We start from the raw sequence: 21,161 nt of genomic DNA on the forward strand, positions 1-21,161 counted from the left end.
CAGTGTTAACTTTCTAAAATGATGGATTTACGCCTCCTTGACTTACTTTAATCCCTATCAAACCTAATTATAAGCACCAATTTGGTTTTGTAGACTGGAAATTTGCACTTTGATTGTCCTCAGGATGGATAAGCTCTGAGGAGTTTATCCTGATTCGATCCGAGCAGTCAAGCTGACCAAGTGGTAAAGATAGGAGATGCCAGCAAGAAGTTGGAAAAAAAAAAGAAGAAATGGAAAAAAAGAAAAAAAATACTAGAAAAATGTGGTCTTGCGTCACATGTGAGACAGGTGGATGCGGTGCACCTGGCTGTTGAAGTCTCCGGCCCTCTTCAGAGGTGCACTGGTGTCAGTTCTGCAGCGCTCGTGTGGCCGACAAGTTTGTAGGGCTCGGTAGCAGTGTTACGGGGCATAGTTGATGCCCACGTCCACGTCCTTGCAGGATAAACACACGAGACTGGAGAGCACTGGGCGCACCGCCAAAGAGGTAGAAAAAGATTCTTGAAAGAAAAGAAATGTGGCCAATAGGGAAAAAGGGGGACCTCAGAGAGCGCCAAACCACAGGCAAATGGCCAAGAGGCCTGTCGTCCGGCCAGAGGAAGAACAAAAAGCAGTAACAAACACAACAAAAAAAATAAAAATAAAGAGGAAGTGGCATCAGCTTTTATAGATTGCTAACTCAAGGCAGGCCCCTCACACAGTCTCATGTCGGAGCTAGGTGGGAATTGTTGATCCCCCAAACAGTCAAATGAGTAAAATTCGAAAAGGGGTTACAATAATCACAACCATATCTTTGGAAAAATATTCTAAAATTATATTTCACATATAAAGCTTTGAAACCTAACATATGTTCAATCAATTAACCACAAATGATTCCGAAAAACACTTTGTAAATTAAATTAGTAACTCTTTTCCAAACTCATAAGTTGAAGAACAAAATCAGACATGAAGAGCATGAAACACATTCGTAATCCCTAGTAAAGTGAATCTCAAAATTGCACGGAAATGAGAGCCCAAGTTTTTAATGGTCTTCTTCGGTAACACACAAAAAGATATTTGCAGTTTCGGCTGTGCTCTTCTTGAGTGTCAGGTGACTGGGGAATGTTTAGTGATTAAATAAATAACATAAAAAAAAAACAAACAAACAAAAAAAAAAACTAAAGACCAATTAAGCAATATCACACGAGAAGGACTGATGTCGTATCCACCAACTTATTGAACCGGATCCAGTTACTGGTTCTCGTTTTCCAAAGTAAAAATGGATGCTTATTAATGCCTCATTTGTATTAAACATAAAATCAGCCTGCTTTCATGAAGGACTATAGAAATCAGAGAATAATTACTCTTGAGAGGCTGAAATCAGAGGATTTAGACAATTTTAAGTTAAAAAGAAACTTTAAACGATTACTTAATTATTAAAATAGTTGCCAATTTGGTAATTGAATAGTTGCAGATTAATCGATACATTTTGACACCTTTAGTTTATGTGAGGGCGGGCACGGTGGATGACTGGTTAGCACGTTTGTCTGACACTTCAGAGGAGAAGGGTTTGACCCCAGGTGCCGCATTTCTGTGTGGAGCTTCCATGTTCTCCTCCTGCCTGCGTGGGTTCTCGCTGGGTTCTCAAATTGCAATGCGAACTAGCACATTTCGAGCCTTGAAAGAGCATGAAGGAAAAGCAGCTATTGTTATTTCCACCAAAGACTACATAAAGGTGAAATTGTAATTCGAACTCATGCATAGCAAACATTTTGCTTCATGTTATACAGAGCAACACACATGGAATTAGTAAGACCCTGCCTCCATTGAAGTGTTCAAAGGATATAGTGCAGAGGACCGCAGTGATTAGCTCATGGCCTAAGCAACTGCATCAACCAGCCTTATTAACGATAAACAAAGCGCCGCAAAAAATGTCATCAGTAAATGTAATCAGTGTTATTGTTAATGTACAGCTGACAGCAGGATTGAATTCCGTGTCTAGTATTGACTAGGATGCAAAAACCTTTGGGACTGGTCTGACTTCTGTTGTGCAATAACTGCACAGTCTCCTTGAAATCTCTGCTTTGCCTTTTGCCGGTATGAATCTTAAGCAGCCGCCAGCTCAGCCTTAACATAGCATGCAACTGTGTTGTGGTTTCCATGGCAACAAAAACTAACAGGGTGCTTGGCAGATTGATGCAATTATATATATATAAACAAAGTGACTTAGTAGACAAAACCCCAAAATACAGCATCTATAGAAAAATACAAATTATCATAATTTTTATGGATGAAATTATTTAAAGCATAAAAAATTAATGCTTTCCTTGTTAAAGTGAAAACTCACACTTTAACTCACTGTCTTTGATTCCTGCCTTGTGCCACCTTTATCCACTCGTTTTGGATGAAATCTACACGCAAAGTTTATAACGCCAACAGCCCGTCAGCAAGATGAGGCCATTTATCTCAGTCTTGCTGACAAGTCATGAACCTTTGCCAAAAGACAGTCCCTTGGTGACTCTGGACGCTTGGCAGACCACATTAAAGGCCACATACTATCCACAGTGTCTGGAATCCTACCGAAGGGTGCAGTGCTGATGGGTAGGGTCAATGTGCATTGAGCATTGAGCACAAAGTGCTTCCCTATAAGGCCATCTCTCTTGGACACAATAGGAGCAGATGAGAGCCTCCCACTTGCCACCCTTCTCACAGAGCTGTTCTACCCACCAGCCCAACAACCTCACAGCCAACTCAGAACATTTCCACTGTGATCTGCTGCTCTGTTAATGGACAGAAATCCACCAACAAATTTGTTTTTTACTGGGCAACATGGAATGTAACATATACACACATGTATACATACAGATATGTATATATATGTATCAATTTTAATTTTTTGAAATATACTTTTTGAAAACCTGCAATACATTGAGCCCACAAAACGCACACGGCGAATAATGCTGCAGGTCTGCTGTAATAAAAAAAAACTGTAGCTTTAGATAAAGCATTTGCGCGAGATGAGGCCTGGAGTGATGTTTTCTTAGTACGCAAGTATCGTATTTTCCAGACGACAAGTGGCTCTGGAATAAAAGTCATATTTTTTGCAGATAATTTATTTTACAAAATACAAGATCATAACCAGACATTATCTTGGAAGGTAAGTTATGACATTAATTAAATAATAGAGAACAGGCTGAATAGATAGATGTACGACAGGGGTCCTCAATCCTGTTCCTTGATGGTCGGTGTCCTGAAGGTTTTCCATCTCTCCCTGCTGCAACACAGCTGATTCAAATGATCAGATAATCAGCAAGGTCTGCAGAAGCTAGATAGCGATTGCTCAGGTGTGTTAAACCAGGGAGAGGTGAAAAACGACCAGGACACCGGCCCTCGAGGAACAGGATTGAAGACCCCTGATGTACGATATGATAACACAATGAAGGTTATACAACTACTTTAAACAGCTGTGGCGAAATGTATCGTACACAAAAAATATCAATGAAAACAAAAGTTGTCCAGTGTTAAGGATGTAACATAATAAATTGTTTTTACGTAACTATAGCATGAAGAACAAAACAAGTTTACCTTGACTATAATTAATAACTCACAATCTCCCTCCAAATCAAAACATTCTTTGAAATCTTTGTCCCCTGTATCACTTCTGGATAACTCCGACTAAGACAAAGCGGAACTGCCCCTTGTGCGTTGCTGTCATCAGACTCAGAATCTGTTCCAGTTCCAATTATCTCAGCCTTTCTGAATTGAGACAAGACAGATCTTTTGTCACAGAAGCCCGAGCTTTAACAATCCATTCCATAGCTTGCAGAAAAGTTGCATGGCGCACCCTTTGCTGTGAAGTTATGCTCGCCTGTCATCCCACAAGCAAAACAATAGTGCCTTAAAGCTCACAAGCAAGGCTTTACATGTTTTGAAGAAGCCATCCAGATGCTTAGACTAGCATTTGATAAGCTAAGGGTTGATCATTTCTTGATCCATGCAACCCCCTTCTCATTCACAGCCACGACAACAATGGAGCAAGATTGGATTTTTGGTGTGGTTTTTCGTCTGGAAATGACCAATGATAGCAGTGCTGATCCATCGCCACAACATGCCAGCACCACCGTTGAAGTGAATTTTTCATGACCTGTTGTCACTATATGAACGCTCTTTTGCCCTTTCTCTGAGACATTCCGATCCATGGGGATGTCAAAAGTGAGGGGGACCTCGTCCATTTTGATGATGTGATCTGGTGTCACGTTACTTGTTTTTCAACAAACTCATGAAAACTAGCGATTTTGTCTTGGAAATCTGCTGGCAGTTTTTTTACACTTGCTCATGCACTTCCAGAGAGGCGGCTGCAATGAATGAAGCGGAAGCACCAAGAAGGCCCGCCCACAAAGTGCTTTATATTCATCACCTTGGCAACGACCAGAGTGAGGAGACGTAACTGCACCACAGACAAGCCTCTTCCCACAGCACGTTGTTCAAGCACCCACTGGCAAACTTGTTCTTTTAGTTGTGGTCATTGAGCATTCGAACCACAATTAGCTTTGTTTTCTTCATCGTAGTAAGCGTTGCCTCTGCTTTTCGCCAGTCTCTAACAAGTTTCTCATTTACTGCAAACTTTATCTCTGCTGCTTGATTAAGTTTTCAGCAGCAAATTTTATTACCTGCAGCTTGTAGTCTGGAGGAGATGATTTTATTTTGGGAGACATTTGTGTTCAGTCGTTCTTAGTTGTCTTTGTAAGCTAATGTGTACTTATTACATTTTAATTTGTTAAGGAGTAGGAGATATTGGTGCTTAAGTCGAGAGTGCCCTTTTGTGGCTGTCTGTAAAATTACCTTTTTAAGTCGCCTAAGAGTATAAGACGCAAGACCAGCCAACCTTTGAAAAAAAGCGCGATTTATAGTCCGGAAAATACGGTACATCTTTGTGATGCCCCAACAAATGTGTTTGCCATGTTCGTAGTGTTTCCTGTGCGGGATATGGTAGACGCACATGGCAAATACGCACTGTGGCCTTCTTGTCGACAATGCAAACACTTTCAACATTACGCATTATGGGAATGCAAAAATATTTCCACACTGGTGATTTAAGTGAAGCAAGAGTAGTTTTAAGCTCTGGTGCCGCATGTCCTATATCCGCGTTAGCTCACTAGTTAGTACAACAGGTACATTTATTTGGACCAATATCTCAATGAAAACAGAAATAGCTCATGAGATTTCAATTTAAACGGTAGACCGTGTAGAATCAAGTGCCATCGAACTAATAAACTGCAACAACCTAAGGTTGAAGCGCGTGCATTTTGAACGACGCACACTAATGTGTCGCAGAGAGTTCACACTTCACAGAGTATACAGTGAAACCCCGGTTATCGCGGTTAATGGGGACCGAGACCACCCACGAAAACTGAAAATCCGCGAAGTAGCGGCGCCCCTTCAAAAATGCTTTAAAAAAACCTATACAGGTATACAGTATACCCCCCTGTATACAGTACACCATATAGAATACGGGTAGAGAGAGAGAGAGTGAAATTCATGTTATCACAAAAAAAACCAAATTATTATTAAAACGTATTATTTTTTTATTCCCCAGCCATTATTTTTGTATTTATTCAATTACTTCGACTTTTACCCGCTGGTACACCGTCCGGTGTGCCCTGTGAAATGAAAGGTGGCATTCTTCATTTATTTATTTATTCATTCATAACTGACAGCCTCGCGCTCCGCTCGTGCCCGGGCGGAAGAGGTGCTCCTCTTCGGCTTAATTGTCACGCACGCCGGACCTGCTCCCCCGAAGCGTGTCTCCGTTCGGTTGAACTCGGTTTCATTTCGCCCCGCTCGTGCCCCGGGCGGAAGGTGCTCCTATTCGGCTTAACTGTGACACACGCCTGCCCTTCTCCCCCGGAGCTTCCATTCGGTTAAACTTAGGGGCCGCTTGGCACCGCCCGTGCCCGGGGAAGGTGCTCCTCTTCGGCTTAACTGCCACGCACGCCGGCCGGAGCTCTGGTACGGTCCGAACCGCGCGAAACGTCGCCCCCGATCGTGCCCGGGGGAACATGCTCTTCTTCGTCCACTCTCCTCTTCGCCCACGCTCTTCTTCGCCGCACGCCGGCCGTCTAACCGCTCCAGCACCCCGTCGTGCCGCTCGGCGAAACTACAATGCCCCCGCGGAGCGGAGCGAATGGAGAACCCCGATCGTGCCCGGGCAAAAAAGTTTTTAATTTTTGAATATTTTTTTTAGACCCGCGAAGCACTGAACCCGCGAAAGGTGAACCGCGAAGTAGCGGGGTTTCACTGTACCACCAATTTCTTCAGCAGTGGTGCAAGCAAAATATTACAAACGACTTTTAGTATTCTCAGAAGTGACAAAGTAAGTGCATTACAGGTTTGTGTCCTTCGGTTATCCGAAGCATGAAGATGGCAGTGAAAAATGGCACCTTCCTGTTGGAGAGGCGCACCCTATAAATTATTACTTCACCTACAGTTACATTAAAAAAAAGTTACGTTGTTGTGACCGACCATAATTTTTTGCATATTATTTTGATTAATAGTGGGTTTTTGAAATAATGAGCATTGAAAAATCAACTCATTTTTTACACACACTTTAAGAGTTGATCGAGACATTTTCCAAAGGTTTTCTTGATATTGACCACTTTGTACTTTCTTACATAAATAGCTACAGCATTGTAAATAGCTAAGGCTCAAAATCGGGAGTTTTGCATTGCAGTTTGTGACGCAAAATGTGTATTTTGCCCCTCAAACAAACATTAAAATTCTAAATTGTGAATGCATCGGTGACGGTGACACAGAGCCTCCAAATTCTGCGGAATCACTGAGTTGAACGCTATCTTTTTATGCCTGTCACACATCAAAGACTGAATATTGAATAAAATCACCAGAGTGGTTGTTACTCCCGAGGGCTTGTTGTGTGTTTTTGCATGAACTAAAGCGGGGGTGTCAAACTCATTTTTGTGGACGGGCCACATCGTAGTTGTGGTTTCCCTCAGAGGGCCGGTATAACTGTGAACCCATATAAATTGATTGGAAAGCCAGTTTTGAAATCAGAAGCTAGTAAGTAATTGTTCAACAATTTTTCAATTTATTTTAAAAGGGGAGGATTGGTAACAAATAAATGGCAATATCTCATATCTCAGTGTTGTTAAAAGTGAAGAAAATATGCTAGAAACAGGAAGTTGATGCAGATGATTTGCCCTTTGCGTTCCACATAAAATGAGGTTGCGGGCCAGATCTGGCCCCCGGGCCTTGAGTTTGACACATGTGAACTAAAGCATATTACCATTGCATGGAGCCACTACCCAGACTTAGGTTATGTTTGCTGGCTTGCCCTTCTGCATCCGGGTTGCACATGCTGTCTTGACGCAAATGCGCAGTGATTGAAAATGGCGGCTGCTTACCAGAGCTTGTCTGACGGGAGAATTTGTTTCAAAATTTAAAATATTTCTAACATGTTTTTAAGGCTGCAGCTATTGATTATTTTGGTATTTGGATATCCCACTAAAATGTTATAGAATAATTGGGAATTATTCATGGGAAACAGTATCATCAACTATCAGCAGCCCGATTCGACCGCAATAGTGGCTAACTCAATTCCGGACGAGCTTATGCTGCTAAGAGGAGGTCGTCGCTCGACTGCCGGACGCACCCGCTGGATGCAACTGAGAATGTGCCTCTACTGAGGTCTTGCAGGTCACCTGGTCGCTAACTGTCAAGAAGGCCAATTCGGCACTTCGGAAACTCAAGAGATCATCAGACTGACACACAGCCTCATGGTATTCCATCTAATCGGCCCTCTGACTACTCACATCCTAAATAAATCTAAATAAAAACAAAATTCAAAACCAATGGAAATTTTTGTTTTTTTGGCACATTACATTTTCCTAATTTACTACCGTACTCCGATTTCGCGACCTCTTACATTTGAACAAAGGCTTGGTGCCCAAGAAGAGTGAAATTTGTTTTCAAGTATTATTTCTTTTTGTATTCATAGATAGCTTTGTAGTATTAGTGCAAGACTGCAAAGTTTATAGTTTTGGTTCCATTTTAAAATGCACTAAAGAATTACAATTACTACAACTTTTAAGGCCACAGTATTGCCTTCAATTTAAACAGCAACATCATTTTTTAACATCTCAGAATTGCTTGTATAAGTGGCAAAGTTTAATCAAAGTTAAATGTTTTATCATCTCATTAATTTCGACATACCTTTAAGAATTCAAGTTGTAAACAAATTATGGTTAGAGCAGCTACTTGCTGGTGCGACATACCACGATTTACATATGATCCCATTAGTCGACTCATCGTGACTACAGTTGGTGATTAGTCGACTACCAATATAATATCATCATTTGTGGCAGCCCGACATCGAATGCAGCAATATTTACAGCTAATGGCATGAAGGCAATGGAGGAAGCCTTGATACATACTGTGCATTTACTGCATTAACGATGGAAGATACCTCTTTCTCTCCTCTTCCTCCTTAAAATGAGGAAAGACTGCGCTTTCATAATTAGCAATGAAAGATACACTTTGCCAAAGTACAGTCTACTTCTAGTCTAAACCAGTAGATAGATCCTCACTTTTTACTTCCTATTCGGCTGCGTTACATGCTCATGTTCCAAACATGGGCATGCGTTGCATACACGCACACATGCGTTGCATGTGAGGCTCTGGCTCACCAGTGACACTACAACTACATCTAAGTGTCAGCACAAAATCAAATGAACTGTATCACACAACAATGTACGAAACATTTGTCCTTCTCAAGGTTACAACAGATTCATGTAACCCACCATGTGTGCCAAAAACTAAACAAAGGGGCATCTAGTACATGGTTGAGACCAGACACCTGTCATCTTCACTAGTGCCTGCTATAAATACAGCATTCCATAATCCAAACCATCTATGATGGGCTATAAATAAAAGCAAGCACTACACACAGAATGATTCTGTATCACTTAAGAGGCAAAGGGTTAAACGCAGTTTCAAGATAATACTAGAGCTCAAAGACTTCAGCATTCTCACACGGAGAACGTCGCGGCACCTCAGTCAATTGATCCTTTTGGAAGAACTGTGGGAGGGTTGCCTGGACATCAGCATGAACGAGCACAAGTTCAGATGCAGCACAGGACTAAGTCTTGTGAGCTTGCCGAGTCAACATGTGATGTGAACGCATACACCCAAACATATACTAAGTAAAAGTGGACCTTAATAGAATTTGTATGATGCCCTATAAGCCACTCTGAATGTGTGGATGTATGATCATGCATGCATGTATACATATACAAAAAGATTATTAGGTTTTTGTTGTTGCCTCAGCACCTAACTAGAGCATTCTCCAAATGGGCTATTGTGGGCATTTGCCGTCATCTGAAATTCATCTGTTCCTTTTCAACTATAAACTACAGTTGCATACAAGTTTTACAAATGTGTTACCTACTTTGTAACATATTAGTAAACAGACACATTAAGCTGAACTCATGAGAAAAGCACTTTTGCCATATGTATAAGAACATAGCGGAGCGGATTTTCCTACCAGCAACTTCAACTATGTCTCCAGGAACAATGTCTCTAGCCTTGATCCTCTGGACTGTCTTTCTGTCCTGTCGGTATACTTTCCCCATCTCAGGCTCATACTCCTTCAGCGCTTCAATGGCATCCTCTGCATTTCGTTCCTAAAATCAGCATAACCTCAATTTAGTCACAATGTTGTTACAGTCTGACACAGTTGCCGATCCCAATCACCACTTTTTAATAAACCAGGCTTACTCAATGTATTGTTTTAGCCGTCAAAATTGCTATTCTGACGTAATTTTGTCTCAGACCAATATGTAACTTCTCACACCGTTTCAAGAGAAGGAAATAGTGTGCTGCTAAGCAAAGTTTAAATTTATGTATAAAATAATTATCTAAAAATGCAAACAAGTTGTCCGTCTATTGTTAAGTGTAAATGTTTCTTTTGTCTTCTGTATCTTCAACCAAGCAAAAAATATCATTATTTTTAACAAAATACCCGATTATTCGATAGAATTTCAATCGGAAAATATTTGAATGCTACAGCCCTAATTATGTCTACTCATGCACCGATGACTTTATAATACAAAAACAGTTTTGTTGATAAACAGCGTCTTGTGCATCAACGAAAAAATCTGAGCAGTTTTATTAGGTTTCAGCAACTGTTGTTGAAATGTGCACTTTTATTGTATTAGAGAGCCAAAGTTCACAACAGTATTTATGATTTCTGCATACACGTGTGGATAGGAGCATTCAGTTTTTGGGGAAATTATCATATCACCCCAAAATCACAAGATGAGATGTGTGAAGATAAATTGCGATGAGTTTAGAAAGGAAATGTTTGAGAACTACTCACCTGCCACACCCCAACGATGGCATTGGCAATAAGAATGAGTAAAATTACAAAAGGTTCCACAAAAGCAGTAATTGTTTCTTCTCCCTCCTCAAACCAGGCCAGAACCTAAAACCAGCACATGAAACATAAAATTACTAGCCAAAAAAACATGACATTGACCTTAACATTTGATTCACAATTGGGTCATTTTCAAACCAAAAAAACAAAAAAAACAAAACATACAAACAAAAAGAAAAACCATCGGTGTCCTAAAGCTATCAGTTAATATCCAACAGACGTATCAAAGAGCTATGCTATGTGAAACAGTGCAGCAGGGCAACTCTTAACACAGATTAGATTGCGATGTTACAACATAATGCAAATCGGAAAAATATTTTACACACACAAATTTTTCAGGACTGATTAGTCTGTCAGATAAATTCATTCTCATTAGATAACTGTCACAAATGTTAACATTTGCATCAGAGATGTCAACATTTTTCCAAAAAACTAACAAACCAAGTGGTGTAAGTAGCATCATCTTTATGGACTGGGGCATATTGTCACATGCACTCCATTTTAGAAGGCAGTGGTAATGCACCGGAAATATTTACCAAACCCTAAAAATCAGGAGAAGAAGAAATGGCATGCGGCCTCCGTCACAAGAAGGAATGAATTCGCAGCACCAAAAGGCACAATAACCGACTAGGACTTTTGGCCGTATATATTCCAGACCCACTTAGAGTTTGAAAACTATTATGAGTGATTTTTGACAATAACACATTCATAAACTGAATATCTCAATGAGTAATTGCTATTTAAAAAAAATAAATGAATCACCCGAAAGTTGACTCAATAGATTACAAGAGGATTCTCAGAAATGTTAGATTCAAGCTTGTTTCTGTGTAAATGTGTGCCGAGAGGCATCACTTGTCTGAACATGTGTTTTAAACTTGAACAGTAACAAGTAAACCAAGCATGACTGTTCCTTCTTCTCGACGTATGGGTTGTAAACTGTACGTTGTTGTCTCAATAACTAGTCATTAAACCTTAAACGCTCCTCTCTTTCTATGTGACTGTTTTGAAGAACCGTTGATTTAGACATAATTCATGTTTTACAGCTTTGATGACTTCTAAACAGGTCATTTAAACATGAACATACTGAGCAGTAAGGGCCCAAATTTGGTCTTGAGTGGGGCTCCGTTCCCTTGTCACTCGGCAACCACTAACACCTCCATATCACCCCTGCTGTACACTGCATACCAGCTGCACATGCGCGTATCCTTGTAGAGGTGTTGTTAGTTTTTTGGGGGATTTTCTTTTAATGTGACTCATACATTTACATCACAATTCCCCTTGACAAAAGCAACTAAAAGAACTTTAATATGTATACCAATTTCAATTCAAAGTACATCTGCACCAACGGTTTGTGCTCCTACGCGATCTTTATTGTGCACATCTATTACGATTTTTCATAAGATTTTTTTCCCGGGCAATGTGAATAGCATAATTCCGATTTTCAAGTAAGATCCAAGCCTCTTTGGATATGAATCCGATGCCAGTACAGCACGGACGGCATGAAAAGCAATAGCAGACAAAGGAGAAGAAAACAGGTGAAAACAAGAGGCCTTTGAACTGATAAAAATATCAGTCACACTAAGCACAAAAATCCTACAAATGCTGACCGGCAAGATCGAGAGTGACAGTCCTGTGAAAAGTATTTGCCACCTTGCTGATTTCTGTGTTTTTTTTTTTTCATATTTATCACTGGTTTCATTTCATCAAACCAATTTTAATATCAATGATGATTTTATTTACCAAGGGGGCTAAATAATACAAACCTATCTGGCCAAATGCGAAAAAGTAATTGCCTCCTCAATGTAACTGTGAGTTCTGCCACCTTTGGCAGCAATAATTGAAATCCAAAATTTGCAATAATTGGTGATGTGTCTTTCACGCCACTGTGGAGCGATTCTGTACCACTCGTAGTTTTCAACACTGCCATATTAGAGGTTTTTTTAGCATGAACTTTAAAACGTTAATTGTATTCTTTTTGAGCCCTTCTGGGGTGGACTTGTTGGCTGTTGCTTGTCCTGCTGCATGATCCATGAGCACTTAAGTTTGAGGGCACAAACTGATGGCCGGACGTTCTCCTTCAGGTTCTGCTGCTAAACAGCAGAATTAATTTTTCTGACATTCACAGCAAGTTGTCCTGGTCCGGTGGAAGAAAAGCAGAACCAGACCATCACACTGCCACCATCATGCTTTACTGTTGGCATTGTGTTCTTTTTAATCCAATGCCGTGTCATTTTTATTTTATTTAACGGGCAGCACACCCTCCAAAAAAGTTACAATTCTGACTCAACAGCGTACACAATATTTCTCCAGAAGTCTTGAGGATCGTTGCGATTTTTTTTCGGAAAGGTGATGCAAAGCTTGTGTCCGTTTGTGACAGCAGTGGTTTTTGCCTGGGAACCCTCCCATGGAAGCCATTTTTTCTTTTCTTTTTTTCTTGTCGAGTCGTGAACACTGACCTTAACTGAGGTCAGCGAGGCCTGCAGTTCTTTGGATGCTTTTCTAGGTTGTTTTGTGACCTCCTGGATGAGTTGTCCTCCCACTCTTGAAGTCATCTCAGTTGGTCGACCACTCCCAGGGAAACTTTGCCACAAGTCACAGATTTCTCCATTTGTAAATAATGGCTCTGACAGTGGTCCGTTGGAGCCCCACAGCCTTGAAAATGGCTTTGTAACCTTTTCCAGACTGATTGATTTCAATCACTTTTTTATGGAATTTCTTTGGATCGTGGCATGATGCATTTGTTGTTAATATTTAATATTCACTTTGTCTAACAGATTCTCTTTAAAGTGATTTCTTGATTCAACAAAGATGGTGGTTGGGTTTAGCCTGTGAAGTTTAATAAATTTCCGTAAACATTGCGCCAATGTGAAGTTGCATTTGTTCTTGGAATAGTAATAATCATAATATTAATAACAATTGGGGTGGCACGGTGGCCCGACTGGTTAGCACGATGGTCTCACAGTGAGAGACAGCAGCGGCCCGGGGTTCAATCCCTTCAATTCTTCCTGTTTGCATGTTCTCCCCGTGCCTGCGTGGGTTTCCTCCGGGTACTCCAGTTTCGTCCCACATTCCAAAAACATGCAATGCAGGTCGATTGAACACTCTAAATTGCCCCTAGTTATGAGTGCGAGCGCGGATGGTTGTTCGTCTCTGTGTGCCCTGCAATTAGCTGGCAACCAGTTCAGGGTGTCCCCTGCCTACTGCCCGAAGATAGGTAGGATAGGCTCCAGCACCCCCGCAAGCCTAGTGAGGAGAAGCGGTACAGATAATCGATGGATGGATGGATAATAATATTTGTAATTTTGTTATAAAAAGCGATTTAAAAAAAAATCCTAATTGGGCATCATATCCTGCAGTGTGATCAAAGCCTTAATCAACATTCCCTCTAATTTTCCATGTGTCTAGTAATTTACACAAACACCATAAAAATTTCTTGGACTATGGTGATCAACATGAGACATGCCAGCCAAACCAGTATCACACCAGTCCACAACTTGAGATGATTAAACATTACATATGCAGGTTTGTGACAACAAAAAAGTTAACCCACCTATATATTGAAATAGAGCATATCATCGAACAGACATTTGTGACATGAATAAAATCAGCCCAATTTTGTAAGAGTTAGTTATAGACTTAGGCCACTTTTCATGCGCATCGGCACAAATTGACTTGTCCAGGAATCTATCTATGTCAATTGGAAGTTTGTTAATCAGTTTTAGCTTCAATGTTTGCCATAATATTAATAATAATAATAATAATAATAATAATAATAATATTCCAACTGGTTAGCACGATGGCCTCACAGTGAGAGACAGCATCGGGTGTGGGTTCGATCCCAGCTCCGGCCATCCTGTGTGGAGTTTGCATGTTCTCCCCGTGCTTGCGTGGGTTTCCTCCCACATTCCAAAAACATGCATGGCAGGCCGATTGAACACTCTAAATTGCCCCTAGGTATGAGTGTGAGCACGGATGGTTGTTCGTCTCTGTGTGCCCTGCAATTGGTTGGCAACCAGTTCAGGGTGTCCCCCGCCAACTGCCTGAATATAGCTGGGATAGGCTCCAGCACCCCCCGCGACCCTAGTGAGGAGAAGCGGTACAGATGATGGATGGATGGATATTCCAACTATGTTTGACTGAGACAGTCGCCAGACAACATGAATCTGGACCAATTTTGGTGTCGCATTAAAACGTAGTGTATCATAGCCGGTTTTGAGTTGTCTTGCAACATTGTAGCACGTGTAGTGTGACATACTCAAAATTAGGGCTAGGCGATTTGACCTAAAATCAATATCGCGGTAAATTAAGCAATTTTACCTCGATAACGATAAATGCACAATAAATTTCCGCCCGTGGACCAAAATCAAAATAAATGCAGGAAATGCATATTAACTGTTTTTTTTATTGATCAACTGGTACACATTACTTTCAATGAAAAATAAAATTACAAAAATCATTTATATAAACATTCCAAATAGCTTGTTTTGCATGACTTGAACAATGTCACAAACAACAGGAGAAAAGGAGTACCTCTCGCAAAATCTTTTCTGCAAATACATTGCGCCAAGGTGCTGTAATGCCATGTGCAAAGGCCTAGATTTGTGTGAAGGTCTCTTGTAAACAATATAAATAATGCCATGTGCAAAGGAGCTAGTGTGGTTGGCAAATAAAATGATAAATAAAATAGGAAAAAAGTAAACGCAAATAAACAATTGTGCATCATCGGGTAAATGTGCCGTCTCGAGTACTCTGGTGCGCAGTCGCCACTTGTCGTATGTAATGCACACTGAGGCTCAAACAGGGATGCATATTGCGACTCGACCACAAGTCGGATGTGGTTGCAAAATGCTTGACATGTCTACGCTCCCTGCGCGATGTTGTCCATATTGGGAAGTACGGTTTGCGACAGATATTTCCGTACCTCTTATCGGCTACTTTCAAGAGCCGTTTAAATCCTATGCGCTCCACGGTAACTTGGGGAGCTAAATCTTTAGCCATGTGCTAGGCTATCGCGTCCACCTCTTAGACGTTCTCTCGTATGGTGTCGCCTCCGTTATGGGTTGTTGTCACTGGTCGAACCTTGCTTCTCCCTTTGAACTTTCAGCACAGCATGTTTGTCTTGTGGGTGGCAAAAAAGAAAAGGTTGTTCGCGCTGTTTTGGGTGCTTACGACGCACTTTGCAGTTCGTGTTCTTTTGCTCAAACATCGTCTTTATGGAACCCAAAACATTCCCAAACGACAGATGTCAAATTATTTTCGGGACAAGCGCAACAGGAACAACTTCAACTAACGTTACTTCGTCTTCAGCCGTGTCAGCTGCTTCTGGATTTGAATCGCCAGCTACGACCGCATCTGTTTTCTTTTTTTTTTTGTTCAGCGGGGTGGAGTCACGTGACTACAGCCGATGTAGCCGTCCGTCTTAAAGGAGCATCTACATAGCCGCAGACTGACGACACTTCCTTTTTTTTTTTTAAACACCGAATTTACCGACATGGGCAAAATGATGTCGGTCAGTGTATTAAATTTCGGTAACGGTAAATTTTTGGTTTATCGCCCAGCCCTACTCAAAATGATTGGCTGTTTGGCATCTGGGATAATCTATGAGCATGATGACAAAAGTCTGGCATGTCCGAAATTTTGTCCATCTTGCCGCATAGTCTGAAACGTCCTATGTTGCCAATTAATTGGTTCTTCGGCACTGACCAGTATGAGAAGAGTGCCCTCCTACTTATGACGAGAGACTGGATGTGGCACGCACAAATAATCAAAATGGCAAAAAAAAAAAGGAATGGCTAGTAGGGAGGAAATATAAGAAAGTATACGTAGCATTTCCACTCATGTCAGGCCAGTAGCTGTTTAGCAAACGTTATTAATTAAACAAATGTGTTACTCCACCTACAGTTCTATTTGGAGAATAGACGGACCATACTGCTCTCTCCCCACCATCCATGAACGTGTTCATAGACTCTTTTTTTCTTTCCCTAGCAGAGAACAGAGGCACAACCCCATAATGCCCGTCGACACGACTTTGACAGCTGCTCCCCCCCCCCCCCCCGGCGTACCTCCGCCGAAGGATGGAAGCATGCGACGAGTGAGCCAGCCAAAGAGCGTCGGTGAGGTAGCGATTATGTGATTCTGCTGTCGCTGAGCATGCTCTCAGCTGTTTATTGAGACCCTAGTTGGAGTTTACAGTAAAACTAAACACACAAAGAGAATGACACACACATTGTACATTTAAAAACAAAACATGCTTCGTTTTTAAAAGAATGGGGGATACCATTGAAATGCTAACGGGAAATTGGCGTAGACTTTGAGAGACAGTCGTTCAAAAAACAAATATTCACTCATAAACGCATATACACTGGTAAAATAACACTAATCCAAGGCACAAATTCTTCCCAATCTATGAAAAATTTGTTATATTAATATAGTTCAATCACAACTTCCTTTCGCTTTTATTCTGTGTGTGTACCACGCATAACACTTCACTGCCTCTAAGAGGCCAAAATACGCAGAAACAGCCAGTATTTGTTTATTCAATTTATATTATTGCAATATCTTCTTATTTTACTCCCTCGTTTTCCTTTCAAGTTATATTTAAAGTTGAGTTTTCAAAGATTCAATAGAATTTTCCTTTCCACAAAATTCAAGGAGAAAAGATACAGATCCAAGATACATTTTTTTTTTGCCAAACTAATACACATTTCCAGATGACATACAATGACACGAAATACAACCCCTGAGAGCTCAGGTTGGCCCAGGAAGTCCCAAGAAAGTCTCAATGGTGTGGATGTAGCAAGATGAAAATGAAAGAGTCTTGAACGACGAATGACAAACTTTACTGACGTGCCCATTGCTGTAATTAATTCAAATGTACCCAAACATTCACAAAGGGCTAACTGAATGAACGCAGTTTGCTATTAAAGAGCGCAGTCATTTGGCCCATACAATAGATGATCTCTTATGAGGCACCGGCTCAAAACCATGATGCTCTTCATCTCCAATTTTTGCTTTCTTCCCTCGGCACAACTCGTAATCAGTCTACAGAGTGATGGTGGGCACCCGCTGCATGGGGCACTCACTTGTTATTCAGGCTGCTTCATGAAGCCCTAACCAAGTATTCGCTGTCCCTCTCCCATTCGCATATATGCAGCAGAGCCTGCATTTTCAATGTAAATATCACAGACGATCAGGTCAATTTAACCATTGCAGCCAAACTCATGATCACAATTAAAAGTCGATTAATTGTGTCGCTCTAGCTTCTATTCGTGCACCTGTTTGGCACAGATTGTGCGCAAGGCCATGTTAAAGTTGTGAAGGGCCCTATGATGACTGCTGACCAATAAGAATAACGTGTGGGGCAGCTTCTCTCTCAATAGAAAAATGGGCTTCTCATCGTCGCGGGTAACTTTAATGTAGACAGATGTATTCAATTCAGCGCCCAATGGCCAAGATGGCAACGCAAGCCCACACAACACAGGATTTATAAGAAACAACCTCCAGAATTAGAGAGGATGTAATGTACTGAACCACAACCAAACTGAATACTTTGACAAATGCTGCTTTAAGAATGGGATGACATCCCGCAGCAATATGTGACCCGGCTGGTGAACAGCATGAGGAGGATGTCGTGGCTGTGTACGCTTCTTCACACTTTACTGAGGCTCCTGATTGTTAAATAAATAAATTGTTAAATTGCCAACATGTTGTTCCTTCAAACAATCAATCCACCAAATACTCAGCATGTCCTGATCACATTGTTTTGTGTTGTGTGGTGCTGTGTATTCTGTTTATTTAATCATAGTTGGTTATTCTCCAATGTAACAAACACCATTCTAGCAAGTCTTTAATAATATCAATCATTTATTCTGATGTTGCGTGACTACATTTAATGATCGCTTAGCACCAATTTAGTACAGCTGAGTCTTTGCCCGTCTTACCCTGTAAATTACGACTTGTACTCCTATTGTGTCAATGATACTTTATAGAATAGTTATTCACTGCCATGGAACCGATGATTAAGGACTTCTGGAGGAGCCCCTGCTGCCACTCTAGCCAGCCGGTGAGTGGCAGACGCAGTCACGAAGAGCTGCGACACTAGTTTTGTACACAGGAAGATGTAGAGGTTAAATCTTCTGTCACCCAATTACTAGCGGCACTGAACAGACCAACATATATTCCAGGTTAATACAGAGCACATTGTCTCAGCGTTTGAAGACTTTCAACCTCCCCCGTAACAGTGGAAAATAAGGAAACTGCCAGTCACAAAATATGGATAATACCGAACATTTGGCATCTCTACAAATGTGACATAATCTAAAATTGTATAGGACAATTTGCCAAAAGCGTTGTTACAACAATTAATCTCCAAAACAAAATGTCATTCCTTTTTGTGCGGTTTATGTTCAAACAACCGCAACACATTTATAAATCTGCATATTTGTCAGTATGTCAGTCCTACATATCAACATTAATGAAACATATCTTTGTTTACTTGGAAAATTAGAATGACCCCTTCAATGTATTGCAAGTTTCCACAAAGTATACAAGCAAAACCTTTAGTTAGCTGAAGAATTTTCATTCAGAGCAAAAAGAGGGCAATTAGCCAAACAACCGTCACCAGACAACCAAGCATAAAGATCTCACTTTTGTGCAATGTTTATTGATTATAATAATTATTAGGATCTTTACATCTTGAGAATGAAGTTTTCTTATGCAAAGCTAACTGAAATACAACTCAGCTGCTGTAGTCACTATTCCTCAAAAGGATTGCAAGACCTTCAAGTGTTTAAATCCCCGACATGTGCATGTAACTTCATACGAGTTAAACAGACTGAAGATGTTCACATGTCAGCACCATGCGCTGCCTACACCATATATCAGCCATTAATCACACAGGGCTCAGCGCTAATACCATCTCCAATTTTCACTTGCACATTGACACTGTTTCAGTAAGACATGGAAGGAGGAGGCTATTTTCAGGATGTATGGCTGGCTTCTGTAAGTGCTTAAGACTACAAATGCGTGAACAACAGTCAAGGGTAAGGTTGATAAACATCAGGTCACGAATGGACTCAACCCCCAAAGAGTGGAGGAAAAGACTGGATATACTTACAAAAGAAATGCAGGCAGCCAGCAGAAGAATTCGGACGAGTAAGTCTTCAAACTGTTCAAGGACAAGCTCCCATAAAGATTTCCCTGCAGGGAAGAGAGCGTAATTAAACAATCATTCAAAGATAGGTATTTGTAATATGACTCAATAGTAGAATATCAATTAAATTACCTTCTTCTGCTGGTAATTCTATTTGTCAACAGGAGCATGCCAAGGATGGAGTAAAACAAACAGAAAATAAAAGAAAGACAGAAACATGTCAAATATTTAGCCAGATGAACATGTGACTTCTACTTCCGGTTAAAAAAACAGGAACTTCAAGAAGTGTTCAGGAAATTATGGCAAACAGCATAATAACGAATGACAGTGAGCTGCCATAACCGTCTAATTGATTGTATGTGTGGGCATGCATTACATTAGACTCAATTTGAAACAACACCAAATATCAGATACAGTTCAACAGCTAAGGTCACAGTGGAAAAAGTGAAAACTTTTTAAAATCCACTTCATGTAAAAATTATTATTAGGAGTTTGATTTTATTATTACGTAATTTAAAAAAATAACTGGATGTGAGAGATTAAAGTGAAATCATGCTGTGAGCAGTGTACATACACTGTCAGATGCATGCAAGGGGGCCCACGCACGTGGATTAACAAGTAACTCTCACGTGCAACACAATGTACAAAAAAATGTTCAAAGCTAACACAAATCTTGCATAATCTTGTCTATTATATCCGGTGGCCCGCGCTCCACATTGGCAGTTGCCACAAGTCACAATGCGGTCATTACGAAGTAAAAAATGGGAAGCCCAGCTTCAGGTCACCTGTGGTTACATCGCTCGGGTGACCGGGCCGGCCGATTTGGATTTCTAGCCCACATTCTACCTCGAATCAGCGTTTACGTGACTCATTCATTCACGGCACCAGAGTGAAGTTACAAGTTTCGAGTGGCGTACCGTTCAGGCCCCATTTCTCCCGCTGTCGTTTCACCTCGTCCAGAGAGAGTCCCGTGCTCTCGTTGACGCAGAAATAACTGTAAACTTCCTCCACACTCTTCGTGTGAGCGTTCTCCATGGCGAACTGGCGTCTCCTTCGCGTAAAGCTTCACACTTCACAGCGCTGTAAGGTGGCCCGGAGTCTCTAATAGAGCCAATTGGGAAATAATGGAATAACTCGTTTATCAACTGAGAGCGTGTGGGTAGCAACCGACAGCGTGACGATGGTATTCGCCCCCTTTGCCCTTGTACGAGTCTCTGTCACAAAAATTGTTACGGTGAGCCAAATTCTCGTTGACCCGGTGTGATGAAGATTAGTCGGAGCGTCCGGTTATGTCCCAAAAAGTGTGAGGCTGTCGACTACAGTGTCCTGCCTGTGGCACTGCATTCGCCCAGACTGCTCCGGTGTGTTTCGGGGCTATAAGCCGCCTCAGCTTCCTGTGAGTGAGCCATAGCGTCGCTGACAGCCAGCCTTTATCAAAGCGCTGCTCCGCTGTTTTGCATGTGGACGTGCCTGATTGGACGGACGCAGTCATCTGACTTCACACCGGGGAAACACAAAAATCCGGAAGTAACAAGTAACTCTTTTGAATACGTTCAGCAATACATTCCCAATGTGATGTGTTGCTGA

The 21,161-nt window shown here is 41.2% G+C and overlaps 1 protein-coding gene across 2 annotated transcripts in view; it reads right to left on the reverse strand.

Annotated features, from left to right (window-relative positions):
- atp2a2a (ATPase sarcoplasmic/endoplasmic reticulum Ca2+ transporting 2a) overlaps positions 1-21,010 on the reverse strand; it is a 35,409-nt gene extending 14,399 nt beyond the window's left edge. For both annotated transcript variants that reach the window (XM_088302142.1, XM_088302134.1), the window contains exons 1-5: positions 20,492-21,010; positions 19,707-19,724; positions 19,539-19,621; positions 10,367-10,471; positions 9,533-9,671 (exon numbers count right to left, since the gene is read on the reverse strand). In XM_088302142.1, coding sequence (XP_088158268.1) covers positions 9,533-9,671; positions 10,367-10,471; positions 19,539-19,621; positions 19,707-19,724; positions 20,492-20,609 — 463 coding nt within the window. In that variant the 5' untranslated portion in view covers positions 20,610-21,010. The remainder of the gene's footprint in view (positions 1-9,532; positions 9,672-10,366; positions 10,472-19,538; positions 19,622-19,706; positions 19,725-20,491) is intronic.
- Between the last annotated feature and the right edge of the window lie 151 nt (positions 21,011-21,161).

Source organism: Idiotropiscis lumnitzeri, chromosome 1 (assembly GCF_059441095.1).
Source record: "Idiotropiscis lumnitzeri isolate Australia: NSW breed Sydney's pygmy pipehorse chromosome 1, RoL_Ilum_1.0, whole genome shotgun sequence".
NCBI lineage: Eukaryota > Metazoa > Chordata > Actinopteri > Syngnathiformes > Syngnathidae > Idiotropiscis > Idiotropiscis lumnitzeri.